The sequence below is a fragment of the Oncorhynchus tshawytscha genome, linkage group LG03, assembly GCF_018296145.1.
Source record: "Oncorhynchus tshawytscha isolate Ot180627B linkage group LG03, Otsh_v2.0, whole genome shotgun sequence".
NCBI lineage: Eukaryota > Metazoa > Chordata > Actinopteri > Salmoniformes > Salmonidae > Oncorhynchus > Oncorhynchus tshawytscha.
The window spans coordinates 15,324,236-15,341,279 of record NC_056431.1 but is presented as its reverse complement, the minus strand read 5'-3'; the positions used below and the strand labels follow the sequence as shown (position 1 = coordinate 15,341,279).

The 17,044-nt window shown below is 39.9% G+C and overlaps 2 protein-coding genes across 8 annotated transcripts in view; one reads left to right on the top strand and one right to left on the bottom strand.

Annotated features, from left to right (window-relative positions):
• The window catches only part of LOC112228312 (protein cordon-bleu), a 62,532-nt gene extending 55,243 nt beyond the window's left edge, over window positions 1-7,289 (bottom strand). For 3 of the 6 annotated variants that reach the window (XM_024393520.2, XM_024393590.2, XM_024393562.2), the window contains exon 1: window positions 6,799-7,289. In XM_024393520.2, the coding sequence (XP_024249288.1) occupies window positions 6,799-6,812 (14 nt within the window). In that variant the 5' untranslated portion in view covers window positions 6,813-7,289. Of the gene's footprint in view, window positions 1-6,276; window positions 6,437-6,798 lie in introns of all 6 variants that reach the window. The other 3 variants (XM_024393571.2, XM_024393580.2, XM_024393547.2) reach the window with 2 other exon arrangements.
• On the top strand, window positions 3,202-16,082 carry LOC112228351 (C-C chemokine receptor type 5). 2 transcript variants are annotated; one of them, XM_024393612.2, is made up of 2 exons: window positions 3,202-3,311; window positions 14,611-16,082. In XM_024393612.2, the coding sequence occupies exon 2, from the start codon at window positions 14,619-14,621 to the stop codon at window positions 15,678-15,680; it is 1,062 nt and encodes a 353-aa protein (XP_024249380.1). In that variant the 5' UTR covers window positions 3,202-3,311; window positions 14,611-14,618; the 3' UTR covers window positions 15,681-16,082. The 2 variants fall into 2 exon arrangements, with proteins under 2 accessions (XP_024249380.1, XP_024249371.1); XM_024393603.2 differs by lacking the exon at window positions 3,202-3,311 and adding an exon at window positions 11,007-11,156.
• Window positions 16,083-17,044: the final 962 nt, after the last annotated feature.

The window sequence follows — 17,044 nt, the reverse complement described above, 5'->3', positions numbered from 1 at the left end:
TTGTGGGGGTGCTTTGCTGCACTTCACAAAATAGATGGCATCATGAGGCAAGAATATGATGTGGATATATTGAAGCAACATCTCAAGACATCAGTCAGGAAGTTAAAGCTTGGTCGCAAATGGGTCTTCCAAATGGACAATAACCCCAAGCATACTTCCAAAGTTCTGGCAAAATGGTTTAAGGACAACAAAGTCAAGGTACTGGATTGGCCATCACAAAGCCCTGACCTCAAACCTATAGAACATTTGTGAGCAGAACTGAAAAAGTGTGTGCGAGCAAGGAGACTTACAAACCTGACTCTGTCAGGAGGAATGGTCCAAAATTCACCCAACGTATTGTGGGAAGCTTGTGGAAGGCTACCCAAAACGTTTGACCCAATTTAAAGGCAATGCTACCAAATACTAATTGAGTGTATGTAAACTTCTGACCCACTGGGAATGTGATGAAAGAAATAAAAGCTTAAATAAATCATTCTCTCTACTATTATTCTGACATTTCACATTCTTAAAATAAGGTGGTGATCCTAACTGACCTAAAACAGGGAATTTTTACTAGGATTGAATGTCAGGAATTGTGAAAAACTGAGTTTAAATGTATTTGGCTCAGGTGTATGTAAACTTCCAACTTCAACTGTACCTGCTCCCTGGCCGCAAACATGGAACAATTTTCTTTCAAGTATAATTGTATGTGTAGCTCACATAACTTTTTTAAATTATCTTTATTTAACTAGGCAAGTCAGTTAATAACAGCTTCTTACTTACAATGACGGCCTATCGGGGAACAGTGGGTTAACTGCCTTGTTCAGGGGTAGAACAACAACAACCTTGTCAGCTCAGGGATTCGATCTAGAAACCTTTCGGTTACTGGCCCAATGCTCTAACCACGGTTTGTTCAGACATTCTTGAGTTTGAAGCAGATATGCACCTTTTAAACATTATTTGATTAATATCGTGTTAATTATCGTTATCGAATGAAAAAATATATAGATATCGTGATAATTTATTTGCCATATCGCCCAGCCATAAGTAGTGCACTATACTCTATAGGGAATAGGGTGCCATTTGGTACATTCTTCCATCCCTGTGAGTGTTTTACGGGCTGCGTTTCCCTTTAAACCTTCCTTCTTGTTCTTGCCATGTAAAATAAAGCTGTTAATGCCTCTGTGATGACATTAGCTGACAAAAGTAGAACACCCTAACAAATGGCAGTTGTCATAGTAAATCTAAAGAGAACCATTTTACCAACAGCTAAAGGTGCTACCTTTGACATGTTCCATTGGGAAAAAATTATTATCAATCCAATAAGTGAGTCGTTCCCCAAAATGAGTGCCTTTTGTGTCCCTTTCATATTTTATTTAAATATGAAAGGGACGCAAAATAAGTAATTGTGCACAAATATTGAACTTGAAAAACCTGTTATATTAAATCAGGGCGGCAGGGTAGCCTAGTGGTTAGAGTGTTGGACTAGTAACCGGAAGGTTTCGGGTTTTTTGGCAAGGAAAATATTAGATATCGGTATCAGCCAAAAATGTCATGTGGGAGCATCAGTGATAGTAATTTCTTTATTTTAAACTTCTTAGGGATAGCCCCCTTTTTTTCAATTTTCACCTAAAATGATATACCCAAATCTAACTGCCTGTAGCTCAGGCCCTGAAGCAAGGATATGCATATTCTGGGTATGATTTGAAAGGAAACACTGAAGTTTGTGGAAATGTGAATTGAATGTAGGAGAATATAACACAATAGATCTGGTAGAAAAAAATACAACCGTTTTTTTCCTACCAGCATCCTTGAAATGCAACAGTTCTAGCCATCACTCTGCTTGTAATTCCGATGGTGTCCACAAGACAGCAGCAGTGTATGTGCAAAGTTTCAGACGGATAACTTGAAGTATGAGCAAACTACTTGACATTTAGTGTGCAGTCACATAGGTACATTCGGGCAAATCGTGAAGGAGACATTTACATTCTTCTGGAAGAATATCGTCAAATCTGTATACTTGGACTTTGAATTAGCTTTTCCAGTATTAGTAGCCATATTATAAGTTCAACATTTGCAAAACACCCAGTTTTCACAACTCTCCATATTCTTATAACTTTTTGTCCAAAAGGAAAAGGCTTGCTGTCGCACAAGGTTAGCGGCTACATTTTGCGACAGATACAGGGTTTCCCTGCTCATTGGCCATCTAGCTAGCTTCGTTTGACCCCGATTGACTGTAACTTTGTCAAATAAGCACCAATCAAGTGAAGACCGCCGATGTCATTGGGTGCTATGAAGGTGCCGCTCTCTGACCAAATTTAGTGTCCTATAGGATATACTACACCCCTAATGATATAGTGAAGTCTGGTTACGTACTAGGATCTCTGAGGAATAAATACGAATGTGATTTGACAGGTTGAAACAACATTTACGGTTAGATTTTCACAGATTCCTTTCTTTGCAAATTGAATAAGTGGAAACACAAAATCGATTGTGCATGCTATATGGACCTTTTTAGGATATGAAAAAGGATTTTATCTAACAAAACAACACTTCATGTTATCTCTGGGACCCTTTGGATGATAAATCAGAGCAAGATTTCAGAATGTAAGTACACATTTCACCTTCAGGAGGTGAATTTATCAAACCCATCGCGGTGAAAAAAGTGTTTTGTTGTTAGGAGCTCTCCTCAAACAATAGCATGGCATTTTTTTTCGCAGTAATAGCTACTGTAAATTGGACAGCGTAGTTATATTAACAATAATTTCAGCTTTCAGCTGATATAAGACATATGTACCGACATTTGTTTTTTCTATAAAATCTGCGCTCGTGACACACGGCACTGCATGATTTACAACTATCCCGTTGACGCGACGCCTATCCCTAAGTTGGGAAAACGTTCAACTTTATTAAAAAAAACACGTGCTCTTCACGACAGAAAATAAATGTTGTCAAAAAAATATATACATGTTTTTGCCAAGTTACACTACTCAAAAGGCACCTAATCGATGGAACAACCCAACTACTGCTTTTCTTGGCCAGTGATCACTTGAAAAACAGATTTGAAAAATGTTCAGTCAATGGGAACAACCAAGGAAATGGCACCATTGGTCTCCAGAGGGACAGGCAGAGCAGAGAGGAATGTTCAGCAACTGCTGTCTTTAAATAACCACTATTCATCATGTGCTTTCTGCAACATGTCATAGGAGGTGATTATATAAAAGCCTTCAGCGGGGTGGAGGAGATGCAGGACCATGGGTGCAAAATACAAAGGATTTGGTTTACTTGCAGGTAATAAGGGTTGTGGACATCAGCCTCCCACAACAACACAGGTAAATAGATTCTACCACATTATGACGTCTGAAGGATAGAACGTGTTTCTGCACAAAAATATATAGAATAATAACTATACAACAAGCCCAGTACTGAAGTGTCCGATTTACATCTGTAAGAAGATTTGCATTACACTGTATGATGTAATTGTGTAGATTAGGATAGATTGAAAGTGCAGCACAGCAGTTTTAGAGATTATGTTTTGTGTTGCCTTCACCAAATGGGAAGGAGCTGCAGCATATGGAGTCAACAACAACAAAGGTAACAGTATAGCCTCATATATACATATACACACGTTCAAAAGTTTGGGGTCACTTAGAAATGTCCTTGTTTTTGAAAGAAAAGCACATTTTTGTCCATTAAAATAACATCAAATTGATCAGAAATACAGTGTGGACATTGTTAATATTGTAAATGACTATTGTAGCTGAAAATGACAGATTTCTTATGGAATATCTACATAGGTGTACAGAGTCCCATTATCAGCAACCATCACTCCTGTGTTCCAATGGCACGTTGTGTTAGCTAATCCAAGTTTATTATTTTAAAAAGGCTAATTGATCATTAGAAAACCCTTTTGCAATTATGTTACCACAGCTGAAAACTGTTATTCTGATTAAAGAAGCATTAACACTGGCCTTCTTTAGACTAGTTGTGGAACAGAGGAACCCAAGAGCAGACTCAGATGAGGAGACTGGATGACGTAACCAAGGTATTTATTGAAACACGGGGGGGTGGAGTGCAGGTCAGGGGAAGCTCCGGCAGGTTGCTGGAAAACAGATGCGGAGGCTGAGGCTGGATCGAGAGGGTTTGAGACAGGGTAAGCAGGTCCGGAGGGAATCCAAGGTAGTAGTGGAGTGGGGAATCAAGAACAGAGTAGCAGAATGACAAGACGTGGGACTGGAGACAGGGACCAGAGTCAGCGCGGGCAGAATGAGCAGAGATTACAATCTGGAAGTGGCAGGGCTGAGTATATGTAGAGGTCTTGATTATGGAACAGGTTGCAGCTGGTGGGGATCTGCTCTGACTCCAGCACACCTGTCTCCACACACACACACACACACACACACACACACACAGAGGGAGAGAGTACTGGAGGAGTGGCGGCAGGTCAAGGAGACACAGGATAAGCAGTAGAGGGCGTTGCAGGAGCAGATGTGACAGTTGAGTATCTGGAGCATCAGCATTTGTGGGTTTGATTACAGGCACAAAATGGCCAGAAACAAAGAACTTTCTTCTGAAACTGTTCTGAGAAATAAAGGCTATTCCATGCGAGAAATTGACAAGAAACTGAAGATCTTGTACAACGCAGTGTACTAATCCCTTCACAGAACAGCTCAAACTGTCTCTAACCAGAATAGAAAGAGGAGTGGGAGGCCCCGGTGCACAGATGAGCAAGATGACAAGTACATTAGAGTGTCTAGTGCAAAACACCAGTCTCAACGTCAACAGTGAAGAGGCGACTCCGGGATGCTGGCATTCTAGGCAGAATGGCAACGAAAAAGCCATATCTCAGACTGTCCAATAAAAAGAAAAGATTAAGATGGGCAAAAAAACAGACACTAGACAGAGGAAGATTGGTAAGAAGTGTTATGGACAGACAAATCTAAGTTTGGGGTTCTCGGATCACAAAGAAGAACATTTGTGAGATGCAGAAAAAATGAAAAGGAGTGCTTGACACAATCTGTCAAGCATGGTGGAGGCAATGTGATGGTCTGGGGGTGCTTTGGTGATAGTAAAGTGGGAGATTTGTACAGGGTACAGAGATTTGTAAAGGGATCTTGAAGAAGGAAGACTATCACTCCATTTTGCAACGCCATACCCTGTGGACGGCGCTTAATTGGAGCCAATTTCCTCCTACAACAGAACAATGAGCCAAAGCACAGCTCCAATCTATGCAATAACTATTTAGGGAAGAAGCAGTCAGCTGGTATTCTGTCTATAATGGAGTCGCCAGCACAGTCACCGGATCTCAACCCTATTGAGCTGTGGGAGCAGCTTGACCGTATGGTACTTAAGAAGTGCCCATCAAGACAATCCAACTTGTGAGAGGTGCTTCATGAAGAATGGGTGAAATCTCTTCAGATTACCTCAACAAATTGACAACTAGAATGCCAAAGGTCTGCAAGGCTGTAATTGCTGCAAATGGAGGATTCTTTGACGAAAGCAAAGTTTGAAGGACAATTATTATTTCAACTATAAATCATTATTTATAACCTTGTCAACATCTTGACTATATTTCCTATTCATTTTGCAACTAATTTAATGGAAAACAAGGACATTTCTAAGTGCCCCCAAACTTTTGAACGTTAGTGTGTGTATGTATGTATGTATGTATGTATGTATGTATGTATGTATGTATGTATGTATGTATGTATGTATGTATGTATGTATGTATGTATGTACACACACTGAACAAAAACATAAATGCAACATGCAAAGTGTTGGTCCCATGTTTCATTGCATGTTGCATTTATATTTTTGTTCAGTATATATTTGACAGAGCTACAGTAAGAATGTAAAACGGGGGCGGCAGGTAGCCTAGTGGTTAGAGCCCTGGACTAGTAACCGAAAGGTTGCAACTGCAAGATCAAATCCCTGAGCTAACAATGTATAAATCTGTTGTTCTTCCCCTGAACAAGGCAGTTAACCCACTGTTCCTAGGCTGTCATTGAAAATAAGAGTGTTCTTAAATGACTTGCCTAGTTAAATAAAGGTGAAAAAAGACTGACTGTCCGATCACAAATGAGCTTCATGCAACTCAAAGGCCTGCTAGGTGGAAAATAGGCTTTCTCCATTTTTCTCTTGTGTCAAGTGACCTTATGACCAAGTTGATCACCATTCCTCAATATTATGATAATTTGATTGTTTAAACAGTTATTCAAACACAATACTTATTCACATACATATTTGGAATGGGAAAGACAAACAACAGTTATTAGAAACCTCAAATTCCTCACTTACCCTATTGGAGGTTTTGTGGCTGTGTTGACCTCTCCAAAGTCCACTTCTGCATGTGGCACTGACTGTTTTTGCTAATATCCAACTTCAATGGTAAATGCTTGGCTATCCTCAATATTTTCCTTTTGTCCTGTCATCAAGGACACCAAAGCTCTACTGATATCTAAGCCCATTGATATCCAAATAACCGATAAAACAAAAGTGTTATTTTATAATTCTTAAACAAAATATGGGTGCTATTTTTCTAATGAAACAATAGTTGAGAATTGTTTGATTACTTCTAGGCGACAATACAGTAAACAAAATGTCAGTAGGCTAGGCTATTTAAAAATAAGAATTACACATTAGTTTCACATCAATTGCAAAATAGGATTTACTGGTCCATACAAAAGTGACTGCTGAAATTTGACAGACTAAAGTCCTGCAACATAGTAACAGTTGTCTACACAACAAAAAGTCGCAGCGCAGAGACACAAAGTAACCACATAATCTTTCAGGATGTGATAGGTAGAATAGTGTACTTACGTCGACTCAAACATTGTTTCAATTCATTTTCATATTCTCACAGCAGGTAATTGCAAAGCGATTTTGGAATAATCCGTGTATATGCCTGTTGTCCCTGTTCTAGTCCAAACCCGCCTTCGTCAGCACTCTAACGTCAATCATGCTCATTGGGAATTCACTGCCAGCTCCAGAAGGCGAGCGAGCGGTAGGACTGGGACGCACACAACGCGACAGTTTTCATAAAAAAATATATGTATATTTATTGAGAGCCACATTTAACTTAAAACACATTCACGTTTTGATCGCTGTTTATACCTCGATTTAATAAAACTATGCTACTATAAAGGTGTAAATTGGGAATAATTTAATGTAATACTGTGGAAAGAATGAGTCCATTTCGTAGGCAGGCTGTAAAGTGTCACTATCTGGGCATGGTGAGCATATTAATTAAAAGGTTATTTCTATTGAGTTAAGCGAACGCATCGATAATGAAGAAGTCATAGTTGCCCATACCATAAAACTCAGTTTCATCATACTGAAAATCCAACTATTTGAATTTAAACCCTGGATCCCAGCATCCCTTGCAATAACTTATTCACTTAAACCCCGCCCCTTTCTTTGCGCACCACAAACAGCCCACTTACTGTACATTACACAAATTGCTGATCATTCAAGAATATCTAGAGAACAAAAAAGAAAGGATCACCAAAGCACTCTTCATATAATTAATTACAATTCCTTTATTTGTATGGCATGTTCAATAGAAACAAGGTTTTTAAAAATCCGATGCGTTTCGGCTGCATGGCCTGGTCATGGTCAGGGAGTACAAAAAAATAATACAATGTCCTCTTTTGAACAGCTTTTTCAATTAGCCCTAATTTGAAGAGGGAGTGGTCACAAAATGGATTGTACACACCTAGTAAGCAATACTATGCACATTAAAAAGTGAAATAGTGTAGCTATGTTATCAAAAAATTCAACTCCAAGCTAGAACTATCAGAATGCCTAGAAAGGTAGTTCTAACCTTAAATATGACTGGGAGAAGTGTCAAGAATAAGGAGGCAATATATTCCATAGTACACTAGAACACAGCAAACATGAACAACAGCAGTCTAAACATAGCTGAGGGCAATTGAGAAAAATGTCCACTAGATGACAGCAAATGGTCCTATCACGACCCTACAGGAAGGGTGAGAAATCCATATCTTCATTTAAACCAGGGTATTTAGTGGCCTGTGGTTTGTAAATCCATATCTTCATTTAAACCAGGGTATTTAGTGGCCTGTGGTTTGTAAATCCATATCTTCATTTAAACCAGGGTATTTAGTGGCCTGTGGTTTGTAAATCCATATCTTCATTTAAACCAGGATATTTAGTGGCCTGTAGTTTGTAAATCCATATCTTCATTTAAACCAGGGTATTTAGTGGCCTGTGGTTTGTAAATCCATATCTTCATTTAAACCAGGGTATTTAGTGGCCTGTGGTTTGTAAATCCATATCTTCAGTTAAACCAGGGTACTTAGTGGCCTGTGGTTTGTAAATCCATATCTTCATTTAAACCAGGGTATTTAGTGGCCTGTGGTTTGTAAATCCATATCTTCAGTTAAACCAGGGTACTTAGTGGCCTGTGGTTTGTAAATCCATATCTTCAGTTAAACCAGGGTACTTAGTGGCCTGTGGTTTGTAAATCCATATCTTCATTTAAACCAGGGTATTTAGTGGCCTGTGGTTTGTAAATTCAAAAACTTTCCTTTTGGTTTAACTGTTTAAGACGGTCCCCTTTTCTAATTGAGGCCGGATCATGATCAATACCCATAGCTTGTCATGTCGTGCCTTGCCATGGGGTAGTCTTCATTGCCTACCCGTATGGCGTACTTGTGTTCCGCTAAGCGGTCTTGAAGGCGTCTCTTTGTCCGTCCAATGTAGAACACCTTGCACTGTGGATGACATGAGTGGTTTTACAGTTAATGAAATGCTTGACGTCATATCCCGTTTTGGAAGCTGTGTCAACAAAATACTTCTTCTTTGCAATATTTCTGCAACGGTTGCAATGGTTACATTTAAAATAATATCTAGAGAACATTGATATTTCACTGTTCAAATAAAAAAACTCAAATGAACAGAAACTGAAAATATATTTCTAACTTTATAATAATGTAATTCTAGTGTTAGATACTTTGCACAAAGATGATGGAATGATTTTATTCTTCAGATCAGATATGGATCGATTTGTTTGAGGATTGCACGAAATCATGTTCACTTAACAACATGTATGGTGTAATTATCATACTGTTATTAATGAATAGTGATGAAGTTGTCACAAACTCTGCCCACAGGAGGTCACTGTGTGACTTCAAATCAGATAATAGTGTGATTCCACGTGACTGCAACACTCAACAAAAAGCTGCAGTTAGTTTCAGTGGGTGGCAAAAAAAAAAGCATTGTATTTGGAACAAAACACACACTAAACCCCAAACCTCAATTAAATCTTGTAATAAATCATGTGGAAATTGAGCAAGTTGAGATGACTAAACTGCTTGGAGTAACCCTGGATTGTAAACTGTCATGGTCAAAACATATTGATGCAGTAGTAGCTAAGATGGGGGAGAAGTCTGTCTATAATAAAGTGATGCTCCCCCTTCTTAACAACACTATCATCAAGGCAGATCCTACAGGTACAAGTTTTGTCTCACCTTGACTACTGTTCAGTCGTGTGGTCAGGTGCCACAAAAAAGGACTTAGGAAAATTGCAATTGACTCAGAACAGGGCAGCACGGCTGGCCCTGGGATGTGTACACAGAGAACTAATATTAATAATATGCATGTCAATCTCTCTTGGCTGAAAGTGGAGGAGCGATTGACTTCATCACTACTTGTATTTATGAGAGGTATTGACATGTTGAATGCACCGAGCTGTCTGTCTAAACTACTGGCACACAGCTCGGACACCCATGCATACCCCACAAGACATGCCACAAGCGGTCTCTTCACAGTCACCAAGTCCAGAACAGACTATGGGAGGCACACAGTACTACATAGAGCCATGATTACATGGAACTCTATTCCACATCAAGTAACTGATGCAAGCAGGAATATTCTATTTTAAAAAACTGATTAAAAAACAACTTATGGAACAGCGGGGACTGTGAAGCAACACAAACATTGGCACAGACACATGCATACACACGCACAATAACATACGCACTATACATACACACTGTACATACACATGGATTTAGTACTGTAGATATGTGGTAGTGGTGGAGTAGGGGCCTGAGGGCACACGGTGTGTTGTGAAACCTGTGAATGTATTGTAATGTTTAAAATGGTATGACATGCCTTCCTTTTGCTGGTGGGGATCCATAATAAATACAAAAATACAAATATAGAGTTGAAGTGTCTATAATTTAGAGTTTGCATCCCAATATTCCACTTTATATACTTCACAGAGGACTGAAATATAATAATTTGACATAGAAACACCGGATTTTCTGTGTTTACATTTTTAAATGTTTATTAATTATGTATTTATAAAACTTTTTAATAACATTTCACCCATGAGGCCACTCGATCATGACTGCAGGAAGGGCTACATACAGTCTCTACTGCTACATAAAAAGGCTACTTCGCTGTATTTCACTCTTCATGGTGTGCCTCATGCTGACTTTTTTTCCCCATATCATGTAAAATGTATGGAATTAAATCATATTATATTTTTTTGAATATATTACATAAAAAAAGAGACAAATTGGGGTGGAGGGTTTGCTCCAGCGCCATATACTGTATCTCTATCTATGGCTCTGGGTCTCTCCACACCATTTGTCCCACAAGTGCATGCTCTACTCTCTGACAAACAGATCATGTTTGCTTGTGATCATATCAGGACATGTGTTGACTTTGACGTTCAAAAGACTACACTCTTAGAAAAAAAGAGTTCCAAAAGTGTTTTGGCAGTCCACATAGGATAACGTTATTTTGGTTCCAGGTGGAACTCTTTTTGGTTTCAGGTAGAACTCTTTTGAATTCCATTTATAACCCTATATGGAAAGTTTTCTACATGGAACATAAAAAGGTTCTACCTGGAACAAAAAGGGTTCTACCTGGAATCAAAAAGGGTTCTCCAATGGGGACAGCCGATGAACCCTTTCTGTACTAGATAGCACCTTTTTTTCTAACAGTGTACAACCAAACCTCAGAGTCTAAAATTACCAGCATGAAACAAACCCAACTTCACTATAATACTTTCACAGTACCTCCTTCTAAGGGAGGTGGGATGCAGCAGCAGTAATATAGGCTATTGTACATCAGGACAATACATTCATCTTCAAGAGACTTAGAGAAGAAACACCAAAGAGCTAATTGATCATTAATTATACCTGGTGAGTACTTTTTGTCAACATCTAGAAACCTATTGAAGATATAAATCTATATCTATTTCTAAGAGGTAACACAACAATTATTTATGCTTGTGACATTTTAAGCATTAAAACATGAACAAAAATTACATAATTACTTGAAGTGATGAATAGAGTTTAAAAAAGATAGCCGTTGGATTACCGTACTCAATTTGTGCCCCAATTTAAATACACTTTTGTTAATATATATAATATGAATTATAGACTACTTACAGGACTCTCCAACTCTGTTCCTGGAGAGCTACCCTCCTTTAGGTTTTCAATACAACCCTAGTTGTAACTAACCTAATTCAGTTTATCCACCGGCTAATTATTAGAATCAGGTGCCCTGGATTAGGATTGGAGTGAAAACCAACAGTAGCTCTCCTACAGTAGCTCTCCAGGAACAGGGTTGGAGAGCCCTGGCTATGACTTTCTAGATTTCTTTGACGGTGTAGTGAACACCTATAAGCACCTGAAGGTGTCAGAGCAGCCCCATAATCTGTATAATCAGCCTGTATAACAAACTAAATATGCTTCTCTGCTAAAATCTGGGTAAAATCTGTAAATTAATGTGAGTCTTATTCAGTACATTTAGTAATCTACAGTGCCTTGCGAAAGTATTCGGCCCCCTTGAACTTTGCGACCTTTTGCCACATTTCAGGTTTCAAACATAAAGATATAAAGCTGTATTTTTTTGTGAAGAATCAACAACAAGTGGGACACAATCATGAAGTGGAACGACATTTATTGGATATTTCAAACTTTTTTAACAAATCAAAAACTGAAAAATTGGGCGTGCAAAATTATTCAGCCCCCTTAAGTTAATACTTTGTAGCGCCACCTTTTGCTGCGATTACAGCTGTAAGTCGCTTGGGGTATGTCTCTATCAGTTTTGCACATCGAGAGACTAAAATTTTTTCCCATTCCTCCTTGCAAAACAGCTCGAGCTCAGTGAGGTTGGATGAGAGCATTTGTGAACAGCAGTTTTCAGTTCTTTCCACAGATTCTCGATTGGATTCAGGTCTGGACTTTGACTTGGCCATTCTAACACCTGGATATGTTTATTTTTGAACCATTCCATTGTAGATTTTGCTTTATGTTTTGGATCATTGTCTTGTTGGAAGACAAATCTCCGTCCCAGTCTCAGGTCTTTTGCAGCCTCCATCAGGTTTTCTTCCAGAATGGTCCTGTATTTGGCTCCATCCATCTTCCCATCAATTTTAACCATCTTCCCTGTCCCTGCTGAAGAAAAGCAGGCCCAAACCATGATGCTGCCACCACCATGTTTGACAGTGGGGATGGTGTGTTCAGGGTGATGAGCTGTGTTGCTTTTACGCCAAACATAACGTTTTGCATTGTTGCCAAAAAGTTCCATTTTGGTTTCATCTGACCAGAGCACCTTCTTCCACATGTTTGGTGTGTCTCCCAGGTGGCTTGTGGCAAACTTTAAACAACACTTTTTATGGATATCTTTAAGAAATGGCTTTCTTGCCACTCTTCCATAAAGGCCAGATTTGTGCAATATACGACTGATTGTTGTCCTATGGACAGAGTCTCCCACCTCAGCTGTAGATCTCTGCAGTTCATCCAGAGTGATCATGGGCCTCTTGGCTGCATCTCTGATCAGTCTTCTCCTTGTATGAGCTGAAAGTTTAGAGGGACGGCCAGGTCTTGGTAGATTTGCAGTGGTCTGATACTCCTTCCATTTCAATATTATCGCTCGCACAGTGCTCTTTGGGATGTTTAAAGCTTGGGAAATATTTTTGTATCCAAATCCGGCTTTAAACTTCTTCACAACAGTATCTCGGACCTGCCTGGTGTGTTCCTTGTTCTTCATGATGCTCTCTGCACTTTTAACGGACCTCTGAGACTATCACAGTGCAGGTGCATTTATACGGAGACTTGATTACACACAGGTGGATTGTATTTATCATCATTAGTCATTTAGGTGAACATTGGATCATTCAGAGATCCTCACTGAACTTCTGGAGAGAGTTTGCTGCACTGAAAGTAAAGGGGCTGAATAATTTTGCACGCCCAATTTTTCAGTTTTTGATTTATTAAAAAAGTTTGAAATATCCAATAAATGTCGTACCACTTCATGATTGTGTCCCACATGTTGTTGATTCTTCACAAAAAAATACAGTTTTATATCTTTATGTTTGAAGCCTGAAATGTGGCAAAAGGTCGCAAAGTTCAAGGGGGCCGAATACTTTCGCAAGGCACTGTACCAACCTTGCCAGAAGACATGCCAGCTAAGATAGTTAGACAAGCTACTCTAACCTGATTGATAGGCAGAAATGGCTTCTTGGTAGCTAGTTATGAGGTTGGGAACCTATCCGGACTAGCTAAACCCAACTTCATAAAATTGCTAGGTGGCTAGTAGTATTACAGAAAAACAAACAAAGAAAATTAACAAAAAAATTGCTTGCATTTTTCATAAAACAGGACAAATCTGAGGGAACGGGAAAGAGGGCATGTGCCCCTGTGCTGCCAATGGGCATGACACTTGTGTTTGTTTTGTTTGTTTTGATGAATATTCAGTACAGCGATAATATTTCAAAGGAACAATTTAAAGGGGGAATGTGTGATTGTTTTTACATTTAAATTAATGATATATAACCATTGATTTGTAAAGAGTATAATTTATCATTCATATAAGCTGTTGTACACCAATAGAAATCTAAAATATAAGATTGTTTCACTCCATTGTTTGTAAACAATGTAATTGTAAACAAACACAGTATAGCTTAAACTATAATATTGATCTCATGGATGGTCCTTGCATCCATAGCTACAGTATGTATATGGAGCCAACAAGGTTAAGAATCTATTACAGTGCCCTTGCGCAAGGCACTTAACCCCAATCGCTCCAGGGGCCCTGGACAATGTTGAACCCTGGCCGTGACTCCACTCCCTGTGTGTGTCAGGATTTTTTTTTTTTTACCTTTATTTAACTAGGCAAGTCAGTTAAGAACAACTTCTAATTTTCAATGATGGACTAGGAACAGTGGGTTAACTGCCTTGTTCAGGGGTAGAATAACAGATTTCTTCCTTGTCAGCTCAGGGATTTGATCTTACAACCTTCCTGTTACTAGTCCAACGCTCTAACCACTAGGCTACCTGCCGCCCCAACTTCATATGCAAGAAACACATTTCCATTACAAAGATGAACAAGTAAATTCCCACAAGTGTGTAACAGGACAAGTATAAGCACCTTCCCCAAAATGATTATTATAATTAGTAGGTTCCATTTGTCCAGCCCCATCCCTCAGCTGTTTAACCAAACAGTGGCAGGGTGGCTCCTTTTTTATTTTTTGCAGATTGTTTGCAGATTTATTTGCAACTGCAGATTGCCACTATGACAATTCAGGTTGATTTTGAATGAAAGCACACCACCTTGACTAATAACAATACTATTTCTGTCTTTCTACAGACAAGGATATGGAGCCAACAACAGATTATAACTATTCTGCCTACTACGATGATGGAGAAGGGTTAGATACATCAGAGGGCCAGCCATGCAACAATGCCAATGTGAAGGCGTTTGGACGGGTGTTTCTGCCTACATTCTACAGCCTGGTCTTCATCGTGGGCGTCATCGGTAACGGCCTGGTGGTCTATGTCCTGGTGAAGTTTAGGAGGACCAGAAGCATGACAGACCTCTGTCTCCTCAATCTGGCTCTGTCTGACCTTTTCTTCGTCATCTCCCTGCCTTTCTGGTCCCACTATGCCACCGCAGCCGAGTGGCTCCTGGGGGACTTTATGTGCCGACTGGTAACCGGACTGTACATGCTGGGGTTTTATGGCAGCATCTTCTTCATGGTGATCTTGACAGTGGATCGCTATGTGGTCATAGTCCACTCTCACAAAATGGCCAGGCTCAGATCTGTCAGAGTAGGGGTCACTCTGTCTCTGCTCATGTGGGCTCTCAGTCTCTGTGCCTCTCTGCCTACAATCATCTTCACAAAAGTAAATAATGAGTCTGGGCTTACAACATGTAAACCAGAGTATCCAGACGGTAGCATGTGGCGCCAGGTTTCTTATTTAGAGATGAATGTCTTGGGTCTACTTCTCCCTCTCTCCGTCATGGTGATCTGCTATTGCAGAATCGTTCCGATGTTAGTCAATATCAAAACCACCAAAAAGCACAAAGCCATCAAACTGATAATCATCATAGTAGTGGTCTTTTTCTGCTTTTGGACCCCATACAATGTGGTCATTCTCCTGCGTTATCTGGAGGAACAAAGCTATTTTGGGGACTGTACAACTCACAAGAACATAGACCTGGCAATGCAGTGGACAGAGGTGATAGCGTTCACACACTGTTGTTTGAATCCGATCATCTATGCCTTTGTAGGGCAGAAATTCATGAGTCTTGTCCTGAAGTTACTAAGAAAATGGATGCCAATGTGCTTCTCCAGGCCTAATATTAGTGAGTTGTCTGAACGAAAAAGCTCAGTCTATTCCAGGTCTTCTGAAATAACATCTACAAGATTGATGTAGATTGACTTGTATACAAGCACAATTCAAATATACAAACTTTGAGAAGGGAAAAGACAGTAAAAGATGCAAGGAAAAACTACAAACAAATGTAAGGAGGATTTCTTTGAAAGTGTGGCCACCCTAGCTGTGAATCTATGCTTACAGTAGATACAGTAGTTATCAGTTGCTCTTTTGTATCTTTACATGCTCCAATTCCTTTGTTGATAGATACCTTTAAAGAGTGTTAGTTGAGTCCTCATGTGGTATTGTGTGAAGTGTGAAAAAAGTTACAAAAATTGACAATATGTACAGTGCATTCAGAAAGTATTCAGACCCCTTTCCTTTCCTTATTTACATAAGTAGTCAGACCTTTTGCTCGAAATTGAGCTCAGGTGCATCCTGTTTCCGTTGATCACCCTTGAGATGTTTCTACATCTTGGTTGGAGTCCCCCTGTGGTAAATTCAATTGGTACGACATGATTTGGAAAGGCACACACCTGTCTATATAAGGTCCCACATTTGACAGTGCATGTCAGAGCAAAAACCAAGCCATGAGGTCGGACAGGATTGTGCCAAGGTACAGATCTGGGGAAGGGTACCAAAACAGTTCTGCAACATTGAAGGTTCCCCAAGAAAACAGTGGCTCCATCATTCTTAAATAGAACTTTGGAACCACCAAGACTTTTCCTAGAGCTGGCCGCCTGGCCAAACTGAGCAATCGAGGGAGAAGGGCCTTGGTCAGAGAGGTGACCAAGAATCCGATTGTCACTCTGACAGAGCTCCAGAGTTCCTATGTGGAGATGGAAGAACCTTCCAGAAGGACAACCATCTCTACAGCACTCTGCCAATCAGGTCTTTATGGTAGAGTGGCCAGACAGAAGCCACTCCTCAGTAAAAGGCACCTGACAGACTCTCAGACCATGAGAAACAACATTCTCTGGTCTGATGAATCCAAGATTGAATTCTTTGACCTGAATGCCAAGCGTCACGTCTGGAGGAAACCTGGCACCATTCCTACAGTGAAACATGGTAGTGGCGGCATCATGCTGTGGGGATGTTTTTCAGTGGCAGAGACTGGGAGACTGGTCAGGATCAAGGGAAAGATGAACGGAGTACAGAGAGATCCTTGATGAGTACCTGCTCCAGAGCGCTCAGGACCTCAGACTGGGGCAAAGGTTCACCTTCCAACAGGACAACAACCCCAAGTACACAGCCAAGAAAATGCAGGCGTGGCTTCAGGACAAGTCTCTGAATGTCCATCAGTGGCCCAGCCAGAACCCGGACTCTAACCCGATTGAACATCTCTGGATAGACCTGAAAATAGCTATGCAGCAACGCTCCACATCCAACCTGACAGAGTTTGAGAGGATCTTCAGAGAAGAATG

Coding starts and splice junctions, on each gene's coding strand:
- LOC112228351 (XM_024393612.2), top strand. CDS start 14,619: ATGGAGCCAACAACAGATTATAACTATTCTGCCTACTACGATGATGGA.